Source organism: Doryrhamphus excisus, linkage group LG1 (assembly GCF_037039965.1).
Source record: "Doryrhamphus excisus strain RoL-2023G ecotype Guam linkage group LG1, RoL_Dexc_Guam_v1.1, whole genome shotgun sequence".
Taxonomy (NCBI): domain Eukaryota; kingdom Metazoa; phylum Chordata; class Actinopteri; order Syngnathiformes; family Syngnathidae; genus Doryrhamphus; species Doryrhamphus excisus.
This window is the reverse complement of record NC_136357.1, coordinates 27,435,385-27,456,318: the sequence shown is the minus strand read 5'-3', so window position 1 is coordinate 27,456,318 and position 20,934 is coordinate 27,435,385. Positions and strand designations below refer to the sequence as shown.

The 20,934-nt window shown below is 35.1% G+C and overlaps 2 protein-coding genes across 4 annotated transcripts in view; one reads left to right on the top strand and one right to left on the bottom strand.

The window, feature by feature from the left end:
• The window catches only part of ano5b (anoctamin 5b), a 37,685-nt gene extending 22,993 nt beyond the window's left edge, over positions 1–14,692 (bottom strand). Inside the window, exons 1-2 of one of the 2 annotated variants that reach the window (XM_058077245.2) lie at positions 14,384–14,692; positions 5,209–5,253 (exon numbers count right to left, since the gene is read on the bottom strand). In XM_058077245.2, the coding sequence (XP_057933228.2) occupies positions 5,209–5,253; positions 14,384–14,459 (121 nt within the window). In that variant the 5' untranslated portion in view covers positions 14,460–14,692. The remainder of the gene's footprint in view (positions 1–5,208; positions 5,254–14,383) is intronic. The other variant, XM_058077246.2, reaches the window with a different exon arrangement.
• A 59-nt stretch (positions 14,693–14,751) lies between these two features.
• igdcc3 (immunoglobulin superfamily, DCC subclass, member 3) overlaps positions 14,752–20,934 on the top strand; it is a 96,134-nt gene continuing 89,951 nt past the window's right edge. Inside the window, exon 1 of one of the 2 annotated variants that reach the window (XM_058077249.2) lies at positions 14,752–14,871. Coding sequence is in view for 1 of the 2 variants with exons in the window: in XM_078793033.1 (XP_078649159.1) it covers positions 20,439–20,511 (73 nt within the window). In the remaining variant the exon portion in view is untranslated. Of the gene's footprint in view, positions 14,872–20,083; positions 20,512–20,934 lie in introns of those variants that run through there. The other variant, XM_078793033.1, reaches the window with a different exon arrangement.

Here is a 20,934-nt window from a genome sequence, read left to right as displayed (position 1 = left end):
TCATATCAGTAGAATCCCATGCACTTAAAAAAAATTGTATTCATTTGAAACCAGATCATTAGAACGCATGTAAACACTTTAATCAGATTATGATGGACTTTTAAGAAGTCTTTGTAGAGGATGAAGCGAAATGGGATTTGCGCTAAAATAATCGTGCTACATTTTTGGAATCAGTGTGTGATATTTTGTAGAATCCGTTAGCTGAAACTAATTAGGGGGGTGTTCAAGGTGCAACCCGGGGACACTGGCGGCCCGCGACTGTTTGTTTATTGGGCCTGCGACTTATTCTGAAAATACAATTTTTAACAAAAAACAACACCACCAATGGGAAAATCGGCAGTAATTTTACAAAAATAATGTCTAAATATTAAAAGGCATAAAGTGTAAGCTAACAGTAATTTTACAAAAATAATGTCTAAATATTAAAAGGCATAAAGTGTAAGCTAACAGTAATTTTACAAAAATAATGTCTAAATATTAAAGGGCATAAAGTGTAAGCTAGCAGTAATTTTACAAAAATAATGTCTAAATATTAAAAGACATAAATTGTAATTTAATGAGAAAAAAAATCTAAATTTTTGCAATAATTTTGTAAAATTATGAGGAAAAAATAACATTTTTGTAGCATAAAGTTGTATTAAAAAAGCGTTATATTAAATTGATATAATTTAATTTTATTTTACATTAAATATGAAAAACTTTATGCCGCAATATTACGAGAAACAAACAAAAAAATCAAATAAAATTGTAATATTTGCTAAATTATTATTAGTATATATTATGTAGTATGTTATATATTATAATTATTATTAACCAAGAAAAATATTAAAACAAAAGTTGGAATGGAATGAGAGACGTAAGTCGTAATATTACGAGGAAAATGATATATTAAAAAAATTACAAAAATATAAAATATTTCATTTCAACAATATGCTAATAAAATGACATTATTTTTCCTCATAATATTTAAACTTTGTTCCTCTTTAGAATACTACTTTTCTCAATATTAAATAAATAAATAAATAATAAATAAATAAATTTTTTTCTTGCAATTATAGCCATAATATTTTGACTTTATTCTTGTGACATAACTTTTTCTGCAACCTAATTTTCCCCAAAAAAATTTGTTTCTTTTCATAATATTACCACTTCATAATATTCTTTAATATTTACATTTTATGCTCTTAAAATGAGGTTAAATTGCTAATTTTTTCTATTAATATTTTAATTTTATTCTTGTCAAAATTTCTGCTGACTTTTCCACTAATTCTTTGAAAATGACTTTTCATGTTAAATTATATTTTATATTTTTTTTCCAATGTGACGCATTCAATATCAATTTCCTTTCTACGTCTCTAAGGAATAATGAATACATGAAACATTAAAATATTAGTATTAACTCTGCACCCTTTTATTTCTGCCTGTGGTGTTTTTTTTTTTCTATCCTTTTTTTGGGCCCACTTGACCTTATCCGCAGCCGGTTATATCTGGGTTGAGCAAACAGAAGCAAAGGCTACTTGCCCTTAGACAAATAAATGAGGAAAGTGCTCCCAAAGGCAGCCTAAACAAGACTTAAACCAATGCAAGAAATACACCTGAATGCTGAGTGATGGTACTAAGTGGTTAGCACGCAGGCTTCACAGCTAGGAGACCCGAGTTCAATTCCACCCTCGGCCATTAATGCTTTAGGGATAAACTGCAAAGTAACAATACAATACAACACTGATGGCTCTAATACACCACAAGGAAGCAGAACACAATTCCCATTTGAGTTAATGAAATAGGCACTCCGGGTACTCCGGTTTCCTCCCACATTCCAAAAAAAAAAAACATGCTAGGTTAATTAGCGACTCCAAATTGTCCATAGGTATGAATGTGAGTGTGAATGGTTGTTTGTCTATATGTGCCCTGTGATTGGCTGGCTCGCCCGAAAACAGCTGGGATAGGCTCCAGCACCCACCACGACCGTCATGAAGATAAGCGGTAGAAAATGAATGAATGAATTAATTAGGAATGTCAAGTGGTTTGTACACAGGCCTCACAGCTAGGCGACCCGAGTTCAATTCCACCCTCAGCCATCTCTGTGTGGAGTTTGCATGTTCTCCACCGTGCATGCGTGGGTTTTCTCCGGGTACTCCGGTTTCCTCCCACATTCCAAAAACATGCTAGGTTAATTAGCGACTCCAAATTGTCCACAGGTATGAATGTGAGTGTGAATGGTTGTTTGTCTATATGTGCCCTGTGATTGGCTGGCTCGCCCAAAGACAGCTGGGATAGGCTCCAGCACCCCCCACGACCCTTGTGAGGTTAAGCAGTAGAAAATGAATGAATGAATGAATGCTTTAGGGATAAACTGCAAAGTAACAATACAACACTGATGGCTCTAATACACCACAAGGAAGCAGAACACAATTCCCATTCGAGTTAATGAAATAGGCACTCCGGGTACTCCGGTTTCCTCCCACATTCCAAAAAAAAAAAACATGCTAGGTTAATTAGCGACTCCAAATTGTCCATAGGTATGAATGTGAGTGTGAATGGTTGTTTGTCTATATGTGCCCTGTGATTGGCTGGCTCGCCCGAAAACAGCTGGGATAGGCTCCAGTCATATATATTTTTTCATTGTACTTTTCTTAACGATAAAATCTCATCTCGTAAAACCAATTGTGGGTATCGTTTTATGAAAACTGCTTCATAAACCCACTTTTGGGTCCAGACCCACCAGTTGAGAACCACGACCCTGCTTAATTTCCCATGTTTTGAAATGCAAATGTTCATAATCCTGTATTAAATGTTACTATTTCTCACCTTTAGTGTTAATTTCTATTTTGTATGCAAACCCAATGCTTACAAAACTCTCATTGACGATTTAGTCCTTTTGCACAAAGGCAGCAACACAAAGCCGTGAGTTATTGCATTTCCTGCCCCCCCCCCCACCCCCCCCGCATCAATGAAACTTTAATGGTTTGATTCAGGTAACGTGCTTGGAAGACAGAATGCGTTTCCTCATGGCCACGCCTGTGCTATATTGGCCTGTTTGTCTTCCTTACGTGATATATTATATCATCTGTCTCCAGCCCTTAAGAATACTATAGCTGGACATTTATATTTATGGGCGTGCCTGAGGTGCTTAGACCTCGTAAGGAGCTTAGGGGTGGACGCTATGTTTCAATAACAATAGGGACCTATTATGCTTTTTTCCATTTTTCTGACCTATAAATATTGTTAGAATGTTGTATTGTCGTGTTAAACCATGCCAAAGCTTATGGCTCAAAAAGCTCGGGTTTCAGAGGGCGTTGCAAAACTGGTCCTTTGTGATGTCACAGAGGGGCGGACTTCCTTATGGGCGTGGCTGTAGGCCAGACACACTCTTGAGTGTAGCCGAGTAAGAATACCCAATTATTGAATAGAACTAAAAAAAAAAATGATTGAATAAAGAACAAAAGAGGGCGACTTGTCTGTACCACATATTGGAATTTGTGGAGCGATCGCGTTCCTCGTGCTGCTTCGCTGTACCTGTGGACAATTTGGAGTCGCCAATTAACCTAGCATGTTTTTGGAATGTGGGAGGAAACCGGAGTAACCGGAGTGCCTGTTTCATTAACTCGAATGGGAATTGTGTTCTGCTTCCTTGTGGTGTATTAGAGCCATCAGTGTTGTATGTGTCTGTTATTGTATTGTTACTTTGCTGTTTATCCCCAATGCATTCATTCAGGTGAGCCAGCCAATCACAGGGCACATATAGACAAACAACCATTCACACTCTCATTCATACCTATGGACAATTTGGAGTCGCTAATTAACCTAGCATGTTTTTTGGGGGAATGTGGGAGGAAACCGGAGTAACCGGAGAAAACCCACGCATGGCCGTGGGAATGTGGGAGGAAACAATTATATTCTTAGTCGATTAATCTGACGCTTGTTTTACGATTAATCGAGTAATCTGTTCGGCCCCTAGACAAACCAAATTAATATGAGTCAAACAGTCAGTGGTTTTGCAACAGTCATTAATTCATTTTCACAAGGAGCCTATCCCGGGGGATGGGTGCTGGAGCCTATCCCAGCTGTCTTCGGGCGAGCCAGCCAATCACAGGGCACATATAGACAAACAACCATTCACACTCACATTCATACCTATGGACAATTTGGAGTCGCTAATTAACCTAGCATGTTTTTGGAATGTGGGAGGAAACCGGAGTAACCGGAGTGCCTGTTTCATTAACTCGAATGGGAATTGTGTTCTGCTTCCTTGTGGTGTATTAGAGCCATCAGTGTTGTGTTGTGTTGTATGTGTCTGTTATTGTATTGTTACTTTGCTGTTTATCCCCAATGCATTCATTCATTTTCTACTGCTTATCCTCATGAGGGGGGGGTCTTCAGGCGAGCCAGCCAATCACAGGGTACATATAGACAAACAACCATTCACACTCACATTCATACCTATGGACAATTTGGAGTCGCTAATTAACCTAGCATGTTTTTTTTTTTGGAATGTGGGAGGAAACCGGAGTACCCGGAGAAAACCTACGCATGCACATGAGATGGCCGAGGGTGGGATTGAACTCCGGTCTTCTAGCTGTGAGGTCTGCGGGCTAACCACCCGACCACCGTGCAGCCGACTTCACCTTTTTTTTTTTTTTTTTTTTTTTTGAATGAGAAATCTCATCTGATTCACAGGACTGAGTACTACACCTTCCTTGGAAAAATACCTCATTTTGTGTAAGCATGCATGACTACAATACGTATAATACATGCATCAGTGCATATGAGACATTTGGGCCATGAACACAGCACGCCACGCCGTGTGGGCGGCGACATGGAGGCTGAAACAGCAAACGGGCAAAAGACCCTCTCGGGTGTGATTAGCGCACATACCAGTGGAGAATTAACAGCCAAGCAGAAAGCGGCGTTATGGTTATCGATCGATCGAGCGCAGCGGAGCTCGGCGCTATGGCAGTGCTTCTCAAATAGCATTTAATTTTAATGCAGACCTACCAACATGTACACATTTATAGTACTCAACATTTTTGTGTGCATTTTTTTTGGTTTCAGTTTCAAGTCCCCCCCCATGAGGGGGGGGGAATAAGAGAAAATAATTGAGAAGCACTGCATCATGGGAGACAAAGTAGATGAAATGAGAGAATTGAAGAAAAGTGATGAAAAGGACGGACAGACAGGCGTCACATTAAGCCTCTCATCTGCCCGTACCTGTGTGCAGGTTGGTCCTGAACGCAGTCAGCACGGCGAGGCCATCTTTAAAGAGCAAATATCAACGTTAGCAACTGCTATTATTATTATTATTATTATTATTATTATTATAGTCCATAAGAAATAAACAAGCCTGTTTTTAAATACTGTTGAACAAATGAAAAGATCCCATATACTCCAGCAACTGCATCAGAACCGTAACAGTAACCGTAAAGATTACTCGATTACTCGATTAATCGTGAAACAAGTGTTAGATTAATCGATTAAGAATATAATTGTTAGTCGTTTCCTCCCACATTCCAAAAACATGCTAGGTTAATTAGCGACTCCAAATTGTCCATAGGTATGAATGTGAGTGTGAATGGTTGTTTGTCTATATGTGCCCTGTGATTGGCTGGCTCGCCTGAAGACAGCTGGGATAGGCTCCAGCACCCCCACGACCCTTGTGAAAATGAGTTAATTAATGTTGCAAAACCACTGACTGTTTGACTCATATTAATTTGGTTCGTCTGGGGCCAAACCGATTCCTTGATTAATCGTAAGATAGATTAATCGACTAAGAATATAATTTTTAGTCGTTTCCTCCCACATTCCAAAAACATGCTAGGTTAATTAGCGACTCCAAATTGTCCATAGGTATGAATGTGAGTGTGAATGGTTGTTTGTCTATATGTGCCCTGTGATTGGCTGGCTCGCCCGAAGACAGCTGGGATAGGCTCCAGCACGCCCACAACCCTGGTGAAAATTAGTTAATTAATGTCGCTAAACCACTGACAGTTTGACTCATATTAATTTGGTTCGTCTGGGGCCGAGCCGATTACTCGATTAATCGTAAAACAAGCATCAGATTAATCAACTAAGAATATAATTTTTAGTCGTTTCCTCCCACATTCCAAAAACATGCTAGGTTAATTAGCGACTCCAAATTGTCCATAGGTATGAATGTGAGTGTGAATGGTTGTTTGTCTATGTGGCCTGTGATTGGCTGGCTTGCCCGAAGACAGCTGGGATAGGCTCCAGCACGCCCACAACCCTGGTGAAAATTAGTTAATTAATGTCGCTAAACCACTGACTGTTTGACTCTTATTAATTTGGTTCGTCTGGGGCCGAGCCGATTACTCGATTAATCGTAAAACAAGCATCAGATTAATCAACTAAGAATATAATTTTTAGTCGTTTCCTCCCACATTACAAAAACATGCTAGGTTAATTAGCGACTCCAAATTGTCCATAGGTATGAATGTGAGTGTGAATGGTTGTTTGTCTATATGTGCCGTATGATTGGCTGGCTCGCCTGAAGACAGCTGGGATAGGCTCCAGCACCCCTTGTGAGGATAAACAGTAGAAAGTGAATGAATGAATGAATGAATAACAGTGCTCCACGGTGGTGGAGTGGTTAGCACGCAGAGCTCAATCGCACCTCCACCTTTATTAATATTCATAAAATCTGCAACAACAAAGACTCATATTTTGCTATGACTCAAACAATTCGTGTGGGTGTGTGCAACTTCACAACATGAGCACCAATAGCAGCTTTTTTTTTTGCTCCGATCACTTGGGAAGCATTTCATTTTTAGAGTTATGAGTTATGTTTTCTCACACTTGAGTAACCTCAGCTTGGCATTGTGACATCAAATTGAGGAAGTAATATTGATGCTGGGTACAGACCTCACTTCCTCTTAAGTCAGAGGTCGAGACGAGGTGCAGTGCCTTGTTTATCGCAGTTAACTGGTGCCAGACCCGACTGTGATAAGTGAATTTCTGTGAAGTAGGATGTATAAATGGAATAGAAATAAGAATAGAAAACCTGTTTAAATATGTGTGTAACATTATTAGAGCCCCCTTCACATGAAATAACACCCCTATAGTCACATTTATGCTCCTATTACCCAATATAGTAGACATAATCATACAAAAGAAGCCATTTAAGTACCCGAAAACAAGACTGTGTTGCAATAAATGTGTTCCGGATATGTGGAGGACAGGAAGTGAGTTGAGTTTTAGCGCAACAGTAGCTTGTGTTATCATAATTCATTCATTTTCTACCGCGGGGAGCCTATCCCAGTTGTCTTTGGGCGAGAGAGCCAATCACAGGGCACATATAGGCAAACAACCATTCACACTCACATTCATACCTATGGACAATTTGGAGTCGCTAATTAACCTAGCATGTTTTTGGAATGTGGGAGGAAACCGGAGTACCCGAGGGTGGGATTGAACGCGCTAACCACTCGACCACCGTGCAGCCCTGTTATTCATTAATTCATTCATTTTCTACCGCTTATCCTCATGAAGGTCCCGGAGGTGCTGGAGCCTATCCCAGCTGTCTTCGGGCGAGCCAGCCAATCACAGGGCACATATAGACAAACAACCATTCACACTCTCATTCATACCTACGGACAATTTGGAGTCGCTAATTAACCTAGCATGTTTTTGGAATGTGGGAGGAAACTTAGTCGATTAATCTGACGCTTGTTTTACGATTAATCAAGTAATCGGTTCGGCCCCCAGACGAACCAAATTATGAGCCAAACAGTCAGTGGTTTTGCAACATTAATTCATTCATTTTCACGAGGGTCGTGGGGTTGCTGGAGCCTATCCCAGCTGTCTTTGGGCGAGCCAGCCAATCACAGGGCACATATAGACAAACAACCATTCACACTCACATTCATACCTACGAACAATTTGGAGTCGCTAATTAACCTAGCATGTTTTTGGAATGTGGGAGGAAACGACTAACAATTATGTTCTTAGTCGATTAATCTGACGCTTGTTTTACGATTAATCGAGTAATCGGTTCAGCCCCCAGACGAACCAAATTATGAGCCAAACAGTCAGTGGTTTTGCAACATTAATTAATTCATTTTCAAGAGGGTCGTGGGGGTGCTGGAGCCTATCCCAGCTGTCTTCGGGCGAGCCAGCCAATCACAGGGCACATATAGACAAACAACCATTCACACTCTCATTCATACCTACGGACAATTTGGAGTCGCTAATTAACCTAGCATGTTTTTGGAATGTGGGAGGAAATGACTAACAATTTATATTCTTGGTCGATTAATCTGACGCTTGTTTTACGATTAATCGAGTAATCGGTTCGGCCCCCAGATGAACCAAATTAATATGAGTCAAACAGTCAGTGGTTTTGCAACATTCATTCATTCATTTTCACAAGGAGCCTATCCCGGGGGGGTGGGTGGTTGCTGGAGCCTATCCCAGCTGTGTTTCGGGCAAGCCAGCCAATCACAGGGCACATATAGACAAACAACCATTCACACTCACATTCATACCTACGGACAATTTGGAGTCGCTAATTAACCTAGCATGTTTTTGGAATGTGGGAGGAAACCGGAGTACCCGAGGGTGGGATTGAACTCCTCGCTGTGAGATCTGCGCGCTAACCACTCGACCACCGTGCAGCCCTGTTATCATTATCATAATTATTATTATTATTATGATTATCATGTTGTTATTATTAGGGGTCTGATATTGATACCCGACACCCGGGGCTTGTCCCTATCGCTGCAGCTTTTTGAAAAGTTTGCCAGGAAAAACGAGCTGACGGCTAAACCGATGTTTGAGTTTGTCATAGAAATGACGGCGCCGGATAACCAGCCCGTTATTGCTTAAAAATACTTAATTTTAGTATTTTTATACTAGCTAGCATACTGTATATTTTTATTGTAAAGTGTTTTACATACATCAACAATGGTTTTCAATTGTGACCAGATCATCAATATTTTGATTATGACGCTAAACAATAGAAGAAAGAGACGGCTGGCTATATGGGTTATTTAGTATCATGCCTCCATCGCAGGGGGTAATACAATTACAGGGTCAGTTTCCATAGCAACTCTTTGGCTCGGTTTCTACTCCGGCTGGGAGATGACTTCATCTGGCAGCAGATAGGAGAGCGAGATCAGCTTTGAAGGAAGTAAAGATGCTAAAACATCAAAAAAAGGGCAGACAATTCATAACACTTAATAATACGTTATGATTAAAGGCTGCCTTTTACCGATCCATGACTCCATGGGGGGGGGGCTCTTCCAATACATTAAAACTCCACAAAGACATTTCTCAATGAGGCAAAGGTCCATTGATTATATTGGCTGCATATATTACAAACAAAAATGTCCTTTTCACTTAAGATAATAACATTTATGACATTTAAACATAAATCCAAAACATAGTCAAAGCAAATATATCAGGAGGTTAAGTCAAATTGAATCAAGGATCTCAGGAATTCAATCATGGATGGATAAATAGATAGATATTGTTGCCTGTCTCCCGTATAATACCAGAGACAAAATAAGATAAATGATAATAATAATAACGTGGAGAATAAATAGATGACATCAGATTTGAACAACAATGTACAGTGTAAACAGTAAATTGCACACATTTAAATAATTGAATTTAACTTCATTTTATTTTATTATTTTTATTTTATTTATTTTTATTGTAATGCTATTTTTTGTTTTATTTTAATGTTATGTTATTTTTTGTTTTATTTTAATGTTATTTTTTGTTTTGTTTTTTGTTATTTTGTTTTGTTTTGTTTTATTTTATTTTTGTTTTATTTTAATGTTATTTTATTTTTGTTTTATTTTAATGTTATTTTATTTTTGTTTTATTTTAATGTTATTTTATTTTTGTTTTATTTTAATGTTATTTTATTTTTGTTTTATTTTAATGTTATTTTATTTTTGTTTTATTTTAATGTTATTTTATTTTTGTTTTATTTTAATGTTATTTTTAGTTTTATTTTAATGTTAATTTTAGTTTTGTTTTATTATTTTTTGTTTTATTTTAATTTATTTTATTTTTAGTTTTATTTTAATGTTATTTTATTTTTAGTTTTATTTTAATGTTATTTTTAGTTTTGTTTTATTGTTATTTTTAGTTTTGGTTTATTTTAATGTTATTTTATTTTTGTTTTATTTTAATATTATGTTATTTTTAGTTTTATTTTAATGTTATTTTTAGTTTTATTTTATTTTAATGTTATTTTTAGTTTTATTTTATTTTAATGTTATTTTTAGTTTTGTTTTATTATTTTTTGTTTTATTTTAATTTATTTTATTTTTAGTTTTATTTTAATGTTATTTTATTTTTAGTTTTATTTTAATGTTATTTTATTTTTAGTTTTATTTTAATGTTATTTTTAGTTTTGTTTTATTGTTATTTTTAGTTTTGGTTTATTTTAATGTTATTTTATTTTTGTTTTATTTTAATATTATGTTATTTTTAGTTTTATTTTAATGTTATTTTTAGTTTTATTTTATTTTAATGTTATTTTTAGTTTTGTTTTATTATTTTTTGTTTTATTTTAATTTATTTTATTTTTAGTTTTATTTTAATGTTATTTTATTTTTAGTTTTATTTTAATGTTATTTTTAGTTTTGTTTTATTGTTATTTTTAGTTTTGGTTTATTTTAATGTTATTTTATTTTTGTTTTATTTTTAGTTTTATTTTAATGTTATTTTTAGTTTTGTTTTATTAATATTATTTTTATTTTATATTATATCATTAATTATTTATTCATTCATTCATTTTCTGCCGCTTTTCCTCACGAGGAAAACCCACGCATGAACATGCAAACTCCAAAAAAAGATGGCCGAGTGTGGAATTGAACTTGGGTTTCCTAGCTGTGAGGTCTGCGTGCTAACCACTCGGTCACCTTGCAGCTTATAGTAGACATTTTACTTGACAGCGTACTTCCTGCGGTGGATATTGTCTCATCAGTGTAATAAAATATTTCAACCTTATGCTACTAAAATTAGATTATTTTTCCTCATACTATTCCGATGTTTTTCTCGTAAAATTAAAACTTTTTTCCTCGTAATATTTTCACCAAATTTTCTAAAATTCATGTTGATTTTGCCATTTTTGGTGTTACTCTTCTGAATTTTTTTTGCTAATGCCGCGGGCCAATAAAACAGCAGCGGGACGCAAACAGCCCCCAGGCTGCAGTTTGGACACCTTTGCTATAAATCCATGTTTGGACAGCTGACCCTCCTGAAAATAGGAGCGAGGACGGACCAATGCCTCTCCTTTTCACATGCGGCTGAAGGTCGTCTCTGATAAGATCCTATCTATCAACATACAACAGGCGTCTGGTAAACAGACTATACTGTATGCTGGACTCGCTCTTTATTAAAAACTCGTCAATAAACACCGTTTTGTGTTAGTAGTCGAGTGTTTATTGCGCTTTAATCAACACATTTAGCTTTTGGCTTGAATGCATCTCATTTCCCACGACCGGATAATCCGTAGCTAACAAAATGAAGCAAACTCAACCATGGGCTCAAACTAAAAATAACGCTACCATGAGATTATTACATGGCTAAGAGGGGTGTGATAATCATACCACTGACAAGCCAATAACAGCTGTGTACTGTTTGATATTTTATAGGAACAGATACTGCAAAAAGTTTGTTTCTACCTTTTTTCTGGGGTTGTTTTACATCAAAAATATGGATTTATTTACAAATATTGCCTTTAAAGCAACCTTAAATGTTCAGTTATCGCTTTAATTCATAATTTATATGTTGTAAAAACATTAAAAAAGTGTTTTGTGTTAACATTTTTATCTTTCTGGAACCAATTTTACATGAGGAATTGATTCGGTTTACATCCGTTTCGGTTAGAGTTTGACTGAATGACGCTAACCAAGGTTCCACTGTAATTTAATTGATGAATTGATTTTGCAAAGTCAAGTCAGCTGTGATGAACAACAACAAACAATTGTAAATAATTTTTTAAAAAGTTAAAACGTGTTAGTGTTAACATTTTTATCTTTCTGGAACCAATTTTACATGAGGAATTGATTCGGTTTACATCCGTTTCGGTTAGAGTTTGACTGAATGACGCTAACCAAGGTTCCACTGTAATTAATTGATGAATTGATTTTGCAAAGTCAGCTGTGTTTGTTAACATCAACAAGCAATTGTAAAACATTCTTAAAAAGTGTTTTGTCTTAACATTTTTATCTTTCTGGAACCAATTTACATGATTTCATATGCAAGCAATTGATTCAGTTTACATCTGTTTCGGTTAGAGTTTGACCGAATGACGCTAACCAAGGTTCCACTGTAATTAATTGATGGATTGATTTTGCAAAGTCAGCTGTGTTTGTTAACATCAACAAACAATTGTAAAACAGCAACGTTGATGTGAAACCACATCTCCTGATGGGTTGAAATGCCTTTAATGGATTGTGGATGCTATGATCCAAACCTCACTGACGAAGCGGCTTGCCGTTGAGCAAAGACTGATTGATGACTGACCCTCAAGAAAACCAGACTGCATTAAATATGGATGTAAAATACATACAAAGCCATATGCGTGTTTGGACACAGCAGTGAAATTGCCAAGGAAATGCCATTGTCGTATAATAATAATAGTGTGGAGAATGACATCAAATATGAACAATGTACAGCGTAAACAGTAAATTTCACAAATAATTTAAATAATTTTGAATAAATAATAATAACTTTGCAAAATAATTGCAGTGGAACCTTGGTTAGCGTCATTAAGTGAAACTCTAACCGAAACAGATGTAAACAGAATCAATTCCTCACATATGAAATCATGTAAATTGGTTCCAGAAAGATAAAGATGTTAACACAAAACACTTTTTTAGCTTTTTTTTTAAAGAATATTTTACAATTGTTTGTTAATGTTAACAAACACAGCTGACTTTGCAAACTCAATTCATCAAATAATTACAGTGGAACCTTGGTTAGCGTCATTCAGTCAAACTCTAACCGAAACAGATGTAAACAGAATCAATTCCTCACATATGAAATCATGTAAAGAATGTTTTACAATTGTTTCTTGTTAACAAACACAGCTGACTTTGCAAAATCAATTTGTCAAATAATTACAGCGGAACCTTGGTTAGCGTCATTCAGTCAAACTCTAAACGAAACAGATGTAAACAGAATCAATTCCTCACATATGAAATCATGTAAAGAATGTTTTACAATTGTTTGTTGTTAACAAACACAGCTGACTTTGCAAAATCAATTTGTCAAATAATTACAGCGGAACCTTGGTTAGCGTCATTCAGTCAAACTCTAACCGAAACAGATGTACACAGAATCAATTCCTCACGTCTGAAATCATGTAAAGAATGTTTTACAATTGTTTGTTGTTAACAAACACAGCTGACTTTGCAAAATCAATTCGTCAAATAATTACAGCGGAACCTTGGTTAGCGTCATTCGGTCAAACTCTAACCGAAACAGATGTAAACCGAATCAATTCATCACATATGAAATAATGTAAAGAATGTTTTACAATTGTTTGTTGATGTTAACACAGCTGACTTTGCAAAATCAATTCATTACAGTGGAACCTTGGTTAGCGTCATTCGGTCAAACTCTAACCAAAACAGATGTAAACAGAATCAATTCCTCACATATGAAATCATGTAAAGAATGTTTTACAATTGTTTGTTGATGTTAACACAGCTGACTTTGCAAAATCAATTCATTACAGTGGAACCTTGGTTAGCGTCATTCAGTCAAACTCTAACCAAAACAGATGTGAACCGAATCGATTCCTCACATATGAAAATCATGTAAATTGGTTCCAGAAAGATACAAATTTTAACACAAGACACTTTTTAATGGTTTTACAACATATAAATACATATAAATAATATAACCGACCCTGACCAATCGCAACAGAGTAGGCGTGGTCTCAGAATCTGAGCGCTGTGAGCTGTACATTTACCCAATACACTTTTTATACGCATTATTTTTTTTACTATAAGAACCTATGGTGCCCCATTGGGATCCAATGGAGTTCAGCACAAAATCTTCCTTTTTTTAAATATGAATATTATCTAATAATGATCAACCACGTGTTTCGGAAACACTTTGCAGTGTGCTTGTTTTTGAATGACACACAAACTTTCCTACTTCACGTGACGTCATTGAACGCAGTCAGTGCCAAAAAAAGCGCACAAACTTGAATGCAACACTAGAATGTCAACTCAGGCAGTGGAACCTCGGAACCACATAATAATAATAATAATAATAATTAAATAGTTGATTTAATTGACTTTTAATTTTTATATTATATTGCAGTAGTGTGGTGAGTGCACTTTGGTCATATATTTTTTTTTCTGATAATTGAAGATGGAAAATTAATAAGGACACGTACCTCCGGTGTGAAAGTCGGTGGTGTTCTGCAGCTCGATCAAAGTTTCATCCTTCGACTTGCCCGTTATTCTCCTCATTGCGGCCGACAATGTGCTCAGTCAGAGAGGCTTGTGACTGGGGGAGGGCAGGGGGGGTGGCACTGTGGCACTGTATATCCACCATGTGAACAAACAGATTCACCATTCACCGAGGATGCTGATCGAATCCGGATCAATTTAAAAAAAAATGATTACAGAAGCATCTTTTAGCACATTTTGGGAAGGATCCCAGCGAAAGTGAAGCCTTCTGGCTCCCAGACGCTACCCGATAAGAGGAGGTACTCATATAAAAGGGGAGTGGCAAAGGGTGTTTTCATCGGCTAAATGAAGTGATGGGTCGTTCGTGAACGATACGGCTCCCGGAGACGTCTTCTTATTATTTAAGCCAACTACGACATCCGGGCTCCTTACGGAGTGTTCACGTGACCTGACCAAGCCGGAAGTCGGCCAAGTAAGACACGCTCACCGGGCACAACATGCATGTAATCGAATTAACCATAAAAAGCTTCAAAATAGTAGCGAGCTTATGTAATAGAAATGTATATTTTCACCGTTACAAGTACAATTGCATAAATATCGCCTAATAAGCCTTAATAAGATCACAGCTGCCTTGTCAGGGAGTCATGCTGTTGTTATGATACATTCAATGCTAGCTAACAGTAGCAGCTAAACTTAGCCGTATCGCTATAGTTAGCTGACAACAAACATAACTGCTTGCTGTGTTATTGTTGGTGTATTTTATATTATATCACTGCTTGCTATTGTTTTAACGTCGACCATCAGGAACACGAGATCCTTTGTTTAATGCGCTTATAAAAAATTATAAAAAATAAACACAAGCAAGTGCTGCTAAACTAAGCTAAACCTGCTAGCTTTAGCAAACATAACAAACAAATATAATAATAATAATAATAAGAATAAACAAATATTAAAATATTTTCAGAGTCAACATAAAAACAACACAAGCAAGCGCTGCTAAACTAAGCTAGACCCGCTAGCTTCAACAAACATAACAAACAAATATAATAATAATAATAATAAACAAATATTAAAATATTTTCGGAGTCACAACATAAAAAAACAAGCAAGCACTGCTAAACTAAGCTTAACAAACAAACATAATAATAATAATAATAATAATAAATATTAAAATATTTAAATCTTTCAAAATTTTCTAAAATTCTAAATTTTAATTTTATTTTTATTTTTTTTTTTGTCCATAGGTACCATAGTAACTGTCAATATAGTGATATATATATATATATAGCACATCATAGGGAGTTATTGTGTACAGACAAAATCATTAGAAAGGTCAGCGAAGAAATGGTCACACTAAAAAAAAATAATAAATAAATAAAATTAATAAAATAAAGTAAAAAATAAAGAAAGAAAACATAAATTACAAATCAATAAAAATAATTAAATAAACAAATTAATAAATACATTGACAAATATAAAAATAAATAAATAAATAATAATAAAAAAACTATATTAGAAAAGCAGGAAGTGAACAAATGTAACAGTTAAATTTTTTTACAGTTTTTTTTTTTACAGGTTTTTTGTTATTTTTTTTGTCACATACTTTGGTAAATGACAAAAATAAAATGCTTAGCAAAGAAGGAAGTGAACAAATGTAACAGTTACTGATTGTAAAAAGTACCAGATGGAGGGGTAGTATTTAATAAGCTTTGCTTCTTCCTACTCCTTTCGGACGTGTGGAACTGTAAACCGATCATGTGATGCATTCAATTGTAATCTGATGCATGTTCAAATGAAATAAAACCATTACCATTATCATGAACAACCTTTTCACTGCCAAAAATGCTTCAATAAGTTTACTGCTTCATTTTTCATTTTTTGCCATCCCCACTTTATTATTATATTACATAAAAGACGGGTAAAATATTTTCTTCAAAAATACCGAGGTAGTCCCTCTTTGGGTCACGGCTGCTTAGTATAATAATACTAATAGTACTAATACTTGGTACATGTCCTCACCAGAAGCTTATCACTTGACAGCCGTATAGCTTTTTATCTCCTCTGCCTCTTCCTGTCAGTTTCCTTCAGTTCAGGAAAACAAAATGTCCTCCTTTGGCAACTTTTTGATACATTCTGTGAAAAAGTCTTTGCCCCTTGGAACTTCATGTGTCCCGTTTTGAGTAACGTAGCATTTAAGAGTAAAATATGGTGGAGGTAGTGTGATGGTCTGGGATGACGGCTGCACGTCATGGAGTAGTCCAATATAACTTCCTAACTATATTATGGTAATGGTTTAATTTCATTTGAACATGCATTAGATTGCAATTGAATGCATCACATAATCAGTTCACAGTTCCACATGTCCAAAAAGGAGTAGGAAGAAGCAAAGCTTATTAAATCCTACCCCCTCCATCTGGTACTTTTACAATCGGTAACTGTTACATTTGTTCACTTCCTGCTTTCCTAATATAATTTAAGTTTTTTTTATTTTTATTTTTTTTTCTTAATTTTATAAAAAAAAATGTTATTTTGTTCTGTTCACATACCAAAGTACGAGGTTATACGGCCATACAATGACATAATGGGTACCATAGTAACTGTCAATCATAAGGAGTTAGTGTGTACAGACGAAATCATTAGAAATGGTCACACTAAAAAAATAAAAAATAATTGAATAAATAAATAAAATAACATAAAAAATAAATAAAAACTCAAATTACAAATAAATAAATTAAATTGACAAAAAATGAATAAATATATATATATATATATATATATATATATATATCAACAAATACTAATAATAAACCCCTTAAACTATATTAGGAAAGCAGGAAGTGAACAAATGTAACAGTTACATTTTTTTTAGTTTTTTTACAGGTTTTCTTTTGTCACATACTTTGGTAAATGACAAAAATAAACTTAAAAAAAACCCAAACTTGAACTATATTAGGAAAGCAGGAAGTGAACAAATGTAACAGTTATTTTTTTTTTAGTTTTTTTACAGGTTTTTTTTGTCACATACTTTGGTAAATGACAAAAATAAACTTAAAAAAAAACCCAAACTTGAACTATATTAGGAAAGCAGGAAGTGAACAAATGTAACAGTTACATTTTTTTTAGTTTTTTTACAGGTTTTTTTTTGTCACATACTTTGGTAAATGACAAAAATAAACTAAAAAAAAAACCCAAAACTTGAACTATATTAGGAAAGCAGGAAGTGAACAAATGTAACAGTTACATTTTTTAAGTTTTTTATTTTTTTTGTTATTTTTTTGTCACATACTTTGGTAAATGACAAAAATAAACTAAAAAAAAAAACCCAAAAACTTAAACTATATTAGGAAAGCAGGAAGTGAACAAATGTAACAGTTACTGATTGTAAAAGTACCAGATGGAGGGGGTAGAATTTAATAAGCTTTGCTTCTTCCTACTCCTTTTTGGACATGTGGAACTGTGAACTGATTATATGATGCATTCAATTGTACTTTGATGCGTGTTCAAATGAAATAAAACCATTACCATTACAATTCACTACAGTTAATTGAACATTTAAAAAAATGCCGTGAATATTGCAGTAACTATTGCAATATCGGGGCGAAGAAACAACAAAAAGTGACAGTTGATAGTATTAATAATATATCAAACTTCACTAAATCATAACAATATGTATCTAACTTCCAACATACTCGTAAACGGTAAACAATCCCGGGGCCATTTCATCGACCTCTGTGGTCTGCTTGATTGTTTTGGTCTGATGAATATTTATACTACAAACATATTTTTCAAATCTCATTCAGCCATATATATACTACATAATTAGTACCTCAGGGACAAAAACGTCCCTTTGAAACTCATTATAATCCCATCCTTTGCCATTTTAGCATGCAATACATCATACGTTGTATTATATGAGCTTCCATTGCGTACAACTTTGTTTAAAACGGAAAGAAACTATTTAATGTTTGACCTATGGGACAGATTGTTTGCTGTGTTGCTATTTGGTTCACGATAAATGCAACATTTATGCCGCATTTATGAACATAATCAACGTTTAAGAGCAGCAATACATGTCATGTGTGCAGTGGGCTGTGAAGGGTTTTGTCGCCCCCCTGTGGCCAAATAGTAGATTGTTGTTGTTTTTTTTTTTTGCTACAACTATTTGAATGGTGCATTTGAGGAGATGATTTAATGTGTGGAATAAATGAAGTGTTACAAACGCCTCTAACTGATCGCCGATAAGTAGGCCGATAGGTATTTGAATCGATTTTTCCAGAAATATACTAATAAATATACTAATAAATCGTGTTTTGCGGTTGAATACGGTCTATTATTAGTCAAAAATGTGTCAAAAATGTCGCTTTTTCAAGCAGTTGTTTGTCTACATGAGCCCTGTGATGATTTGCTGGCTCGCCCGAAGACAGCTGGGATAGGCTCCAGCCCCCCCCCCCCCCCCCCCGCCACCCTCGTGAGGATAAACGGTACAAATTTAACGAATGAATGAAGCAGAAAAATAGCTAAATGTTGTTTAAGACACACAAGCACCAGACTTGCAAGGTTGGAATGATCTTACAGATGAAACTCAACTCTGAATGTCACTTCCTGTCCGCCACTCACTCAAGGGAACACGTTTCGTAGCAACATAAGTCTTATTTATGTTTTATTTACTCGTATTATGTCTAACATATTGGGGTACTATGAGTGTAAAGTTTACAATAATAGGCTCTAATAATATTGATAATTATATTAATTTTAATTTTAATAATATTATTATTAATTAACAATATCAAATTAATATTATATTGATATTATTAATAATAATGTTAATAATATTATAATATATTAATCTGCTATTATTAACTAATTATTAATACTAATATTATAATATTATATTAATATTATTATGATTAATTAATATTATAATTTAATATTATTAATAATTATTGGTACTATTCATGTATAATATTATTAATAATATTAATAAAGGCTCTAATAATATTAGGATCCATATTTATGAAGTCATAAACGAGATTTCGATGCTCCAATTATGGAAATACTCCATTTATAAATAAACATACATACAAATTTATAACCCGCAAGGCATGCTAGGAAACCCACGTGCTCACTTCCTCAACATTTTGTATGTAAAATCAGTTTGCTGTGTAATACTGTAAAATATTAAGTTCTAAGTCTTTAAGAGGGATTTTTATTTTTTTTTATCCTGCAGTATTTTTGTGAATTACGACATTTTTTCATTCTGCGTGGTCAAATTCTTTTTTTTTTTTCATTTAGGGTTTTTTTTTTTTTTTTTTTTTTACAGTTGTACAATAACAATAAATACAATGCAGGCTTGTCACAACAAAGAGTTGTAACTGCTATTACACATAACAGCCGCTAGAGGGTGCTACAGCACAGCCAAAAAGAGGCGCTGCTTTGTTCTCGTGGAGTTCCTTGTTTATCCGAACAGGTTCACTTTAGTATGCCAAACCGTGAAACAAAACACCATCTTCTTATACATCATTTCATAAATAGACCAACTTATTAAAAAAAATGTATTAACTACCTTGTTTTTTTTAAGTTCTTTGTTATTTATTAGTACTCTAAATTGTGTGTGCGCACAACAAAAGTATGGATTGTTATTCATGTAAATGAATAACAATACGTGTAATGCGATGTAACACTTAGTAATAGTAATTGTTTGTTAGCGTTGCGTTCAATGACTTGTTTTTTTTTGGACTCTTTTGTTCCGTGTTTGTGTGTGTGTGTGAGAGAGAGAGAGAAAGAGAGAGAGAGCATGGTTGCTTCCAGTGGAGTGGATGAAGAAGAGAAGAAGGAGGATAGGGGGAAAGCGGGATGCTGACAGATTCCTGATAGATAGGCTAAAAATGGCGAAAGCGGGTTCAGTCGCGCCGTAGTTCCCGGACATCGGAACATGTAACCTGGATGTTTTTTTTTTTTTCCTGAGCCGGAGCCGTTAACTTCACCCTGTTTTTTTTTTGTTTTTTTTTTTTTTAGTGCCGGATTATTTGAGCGTTTTAAATGGCACCCACCAGCCGCCGCTTCCGCCTTGTTCCGTGCTTCTTTTTGGGGATCCTCCTTAACGCTTTCATCGGTAAGTGGTGGCATGGTTGTGTGGGTGTGGGATGGAGGTGGTGGACGGTTCACGGAAGCTGGCTGAAGCCGAGATAAGTGCGAGGAGTGACCGCTAACCTTGAACTTGCCATCCCCCCTACCCCCTTTTTCGGATATGGCTCCGAATATGAGCTCGGTTATCGAATATGATGTGGTAAAACTTTGTGTGCAGTGTGCACGTACCTTATGTGTGTGTGTGTGTGTGTGTGTGTAGTTGAACAAGAACCACGTGCAGCGTGACACGGTGAAGTTTATTATGATGTGTTCAATGTCCTCATGTACAAAAACAAACAGGACTCCCTTTTGTGTGTTGACTTGACTCAATGGACGGTTCCTATGTCATTATTAGGGGTTGGGTGCTGGAAACTTTTGGGCTGGATCTGTTGGTTCTCAACTGGTGGGT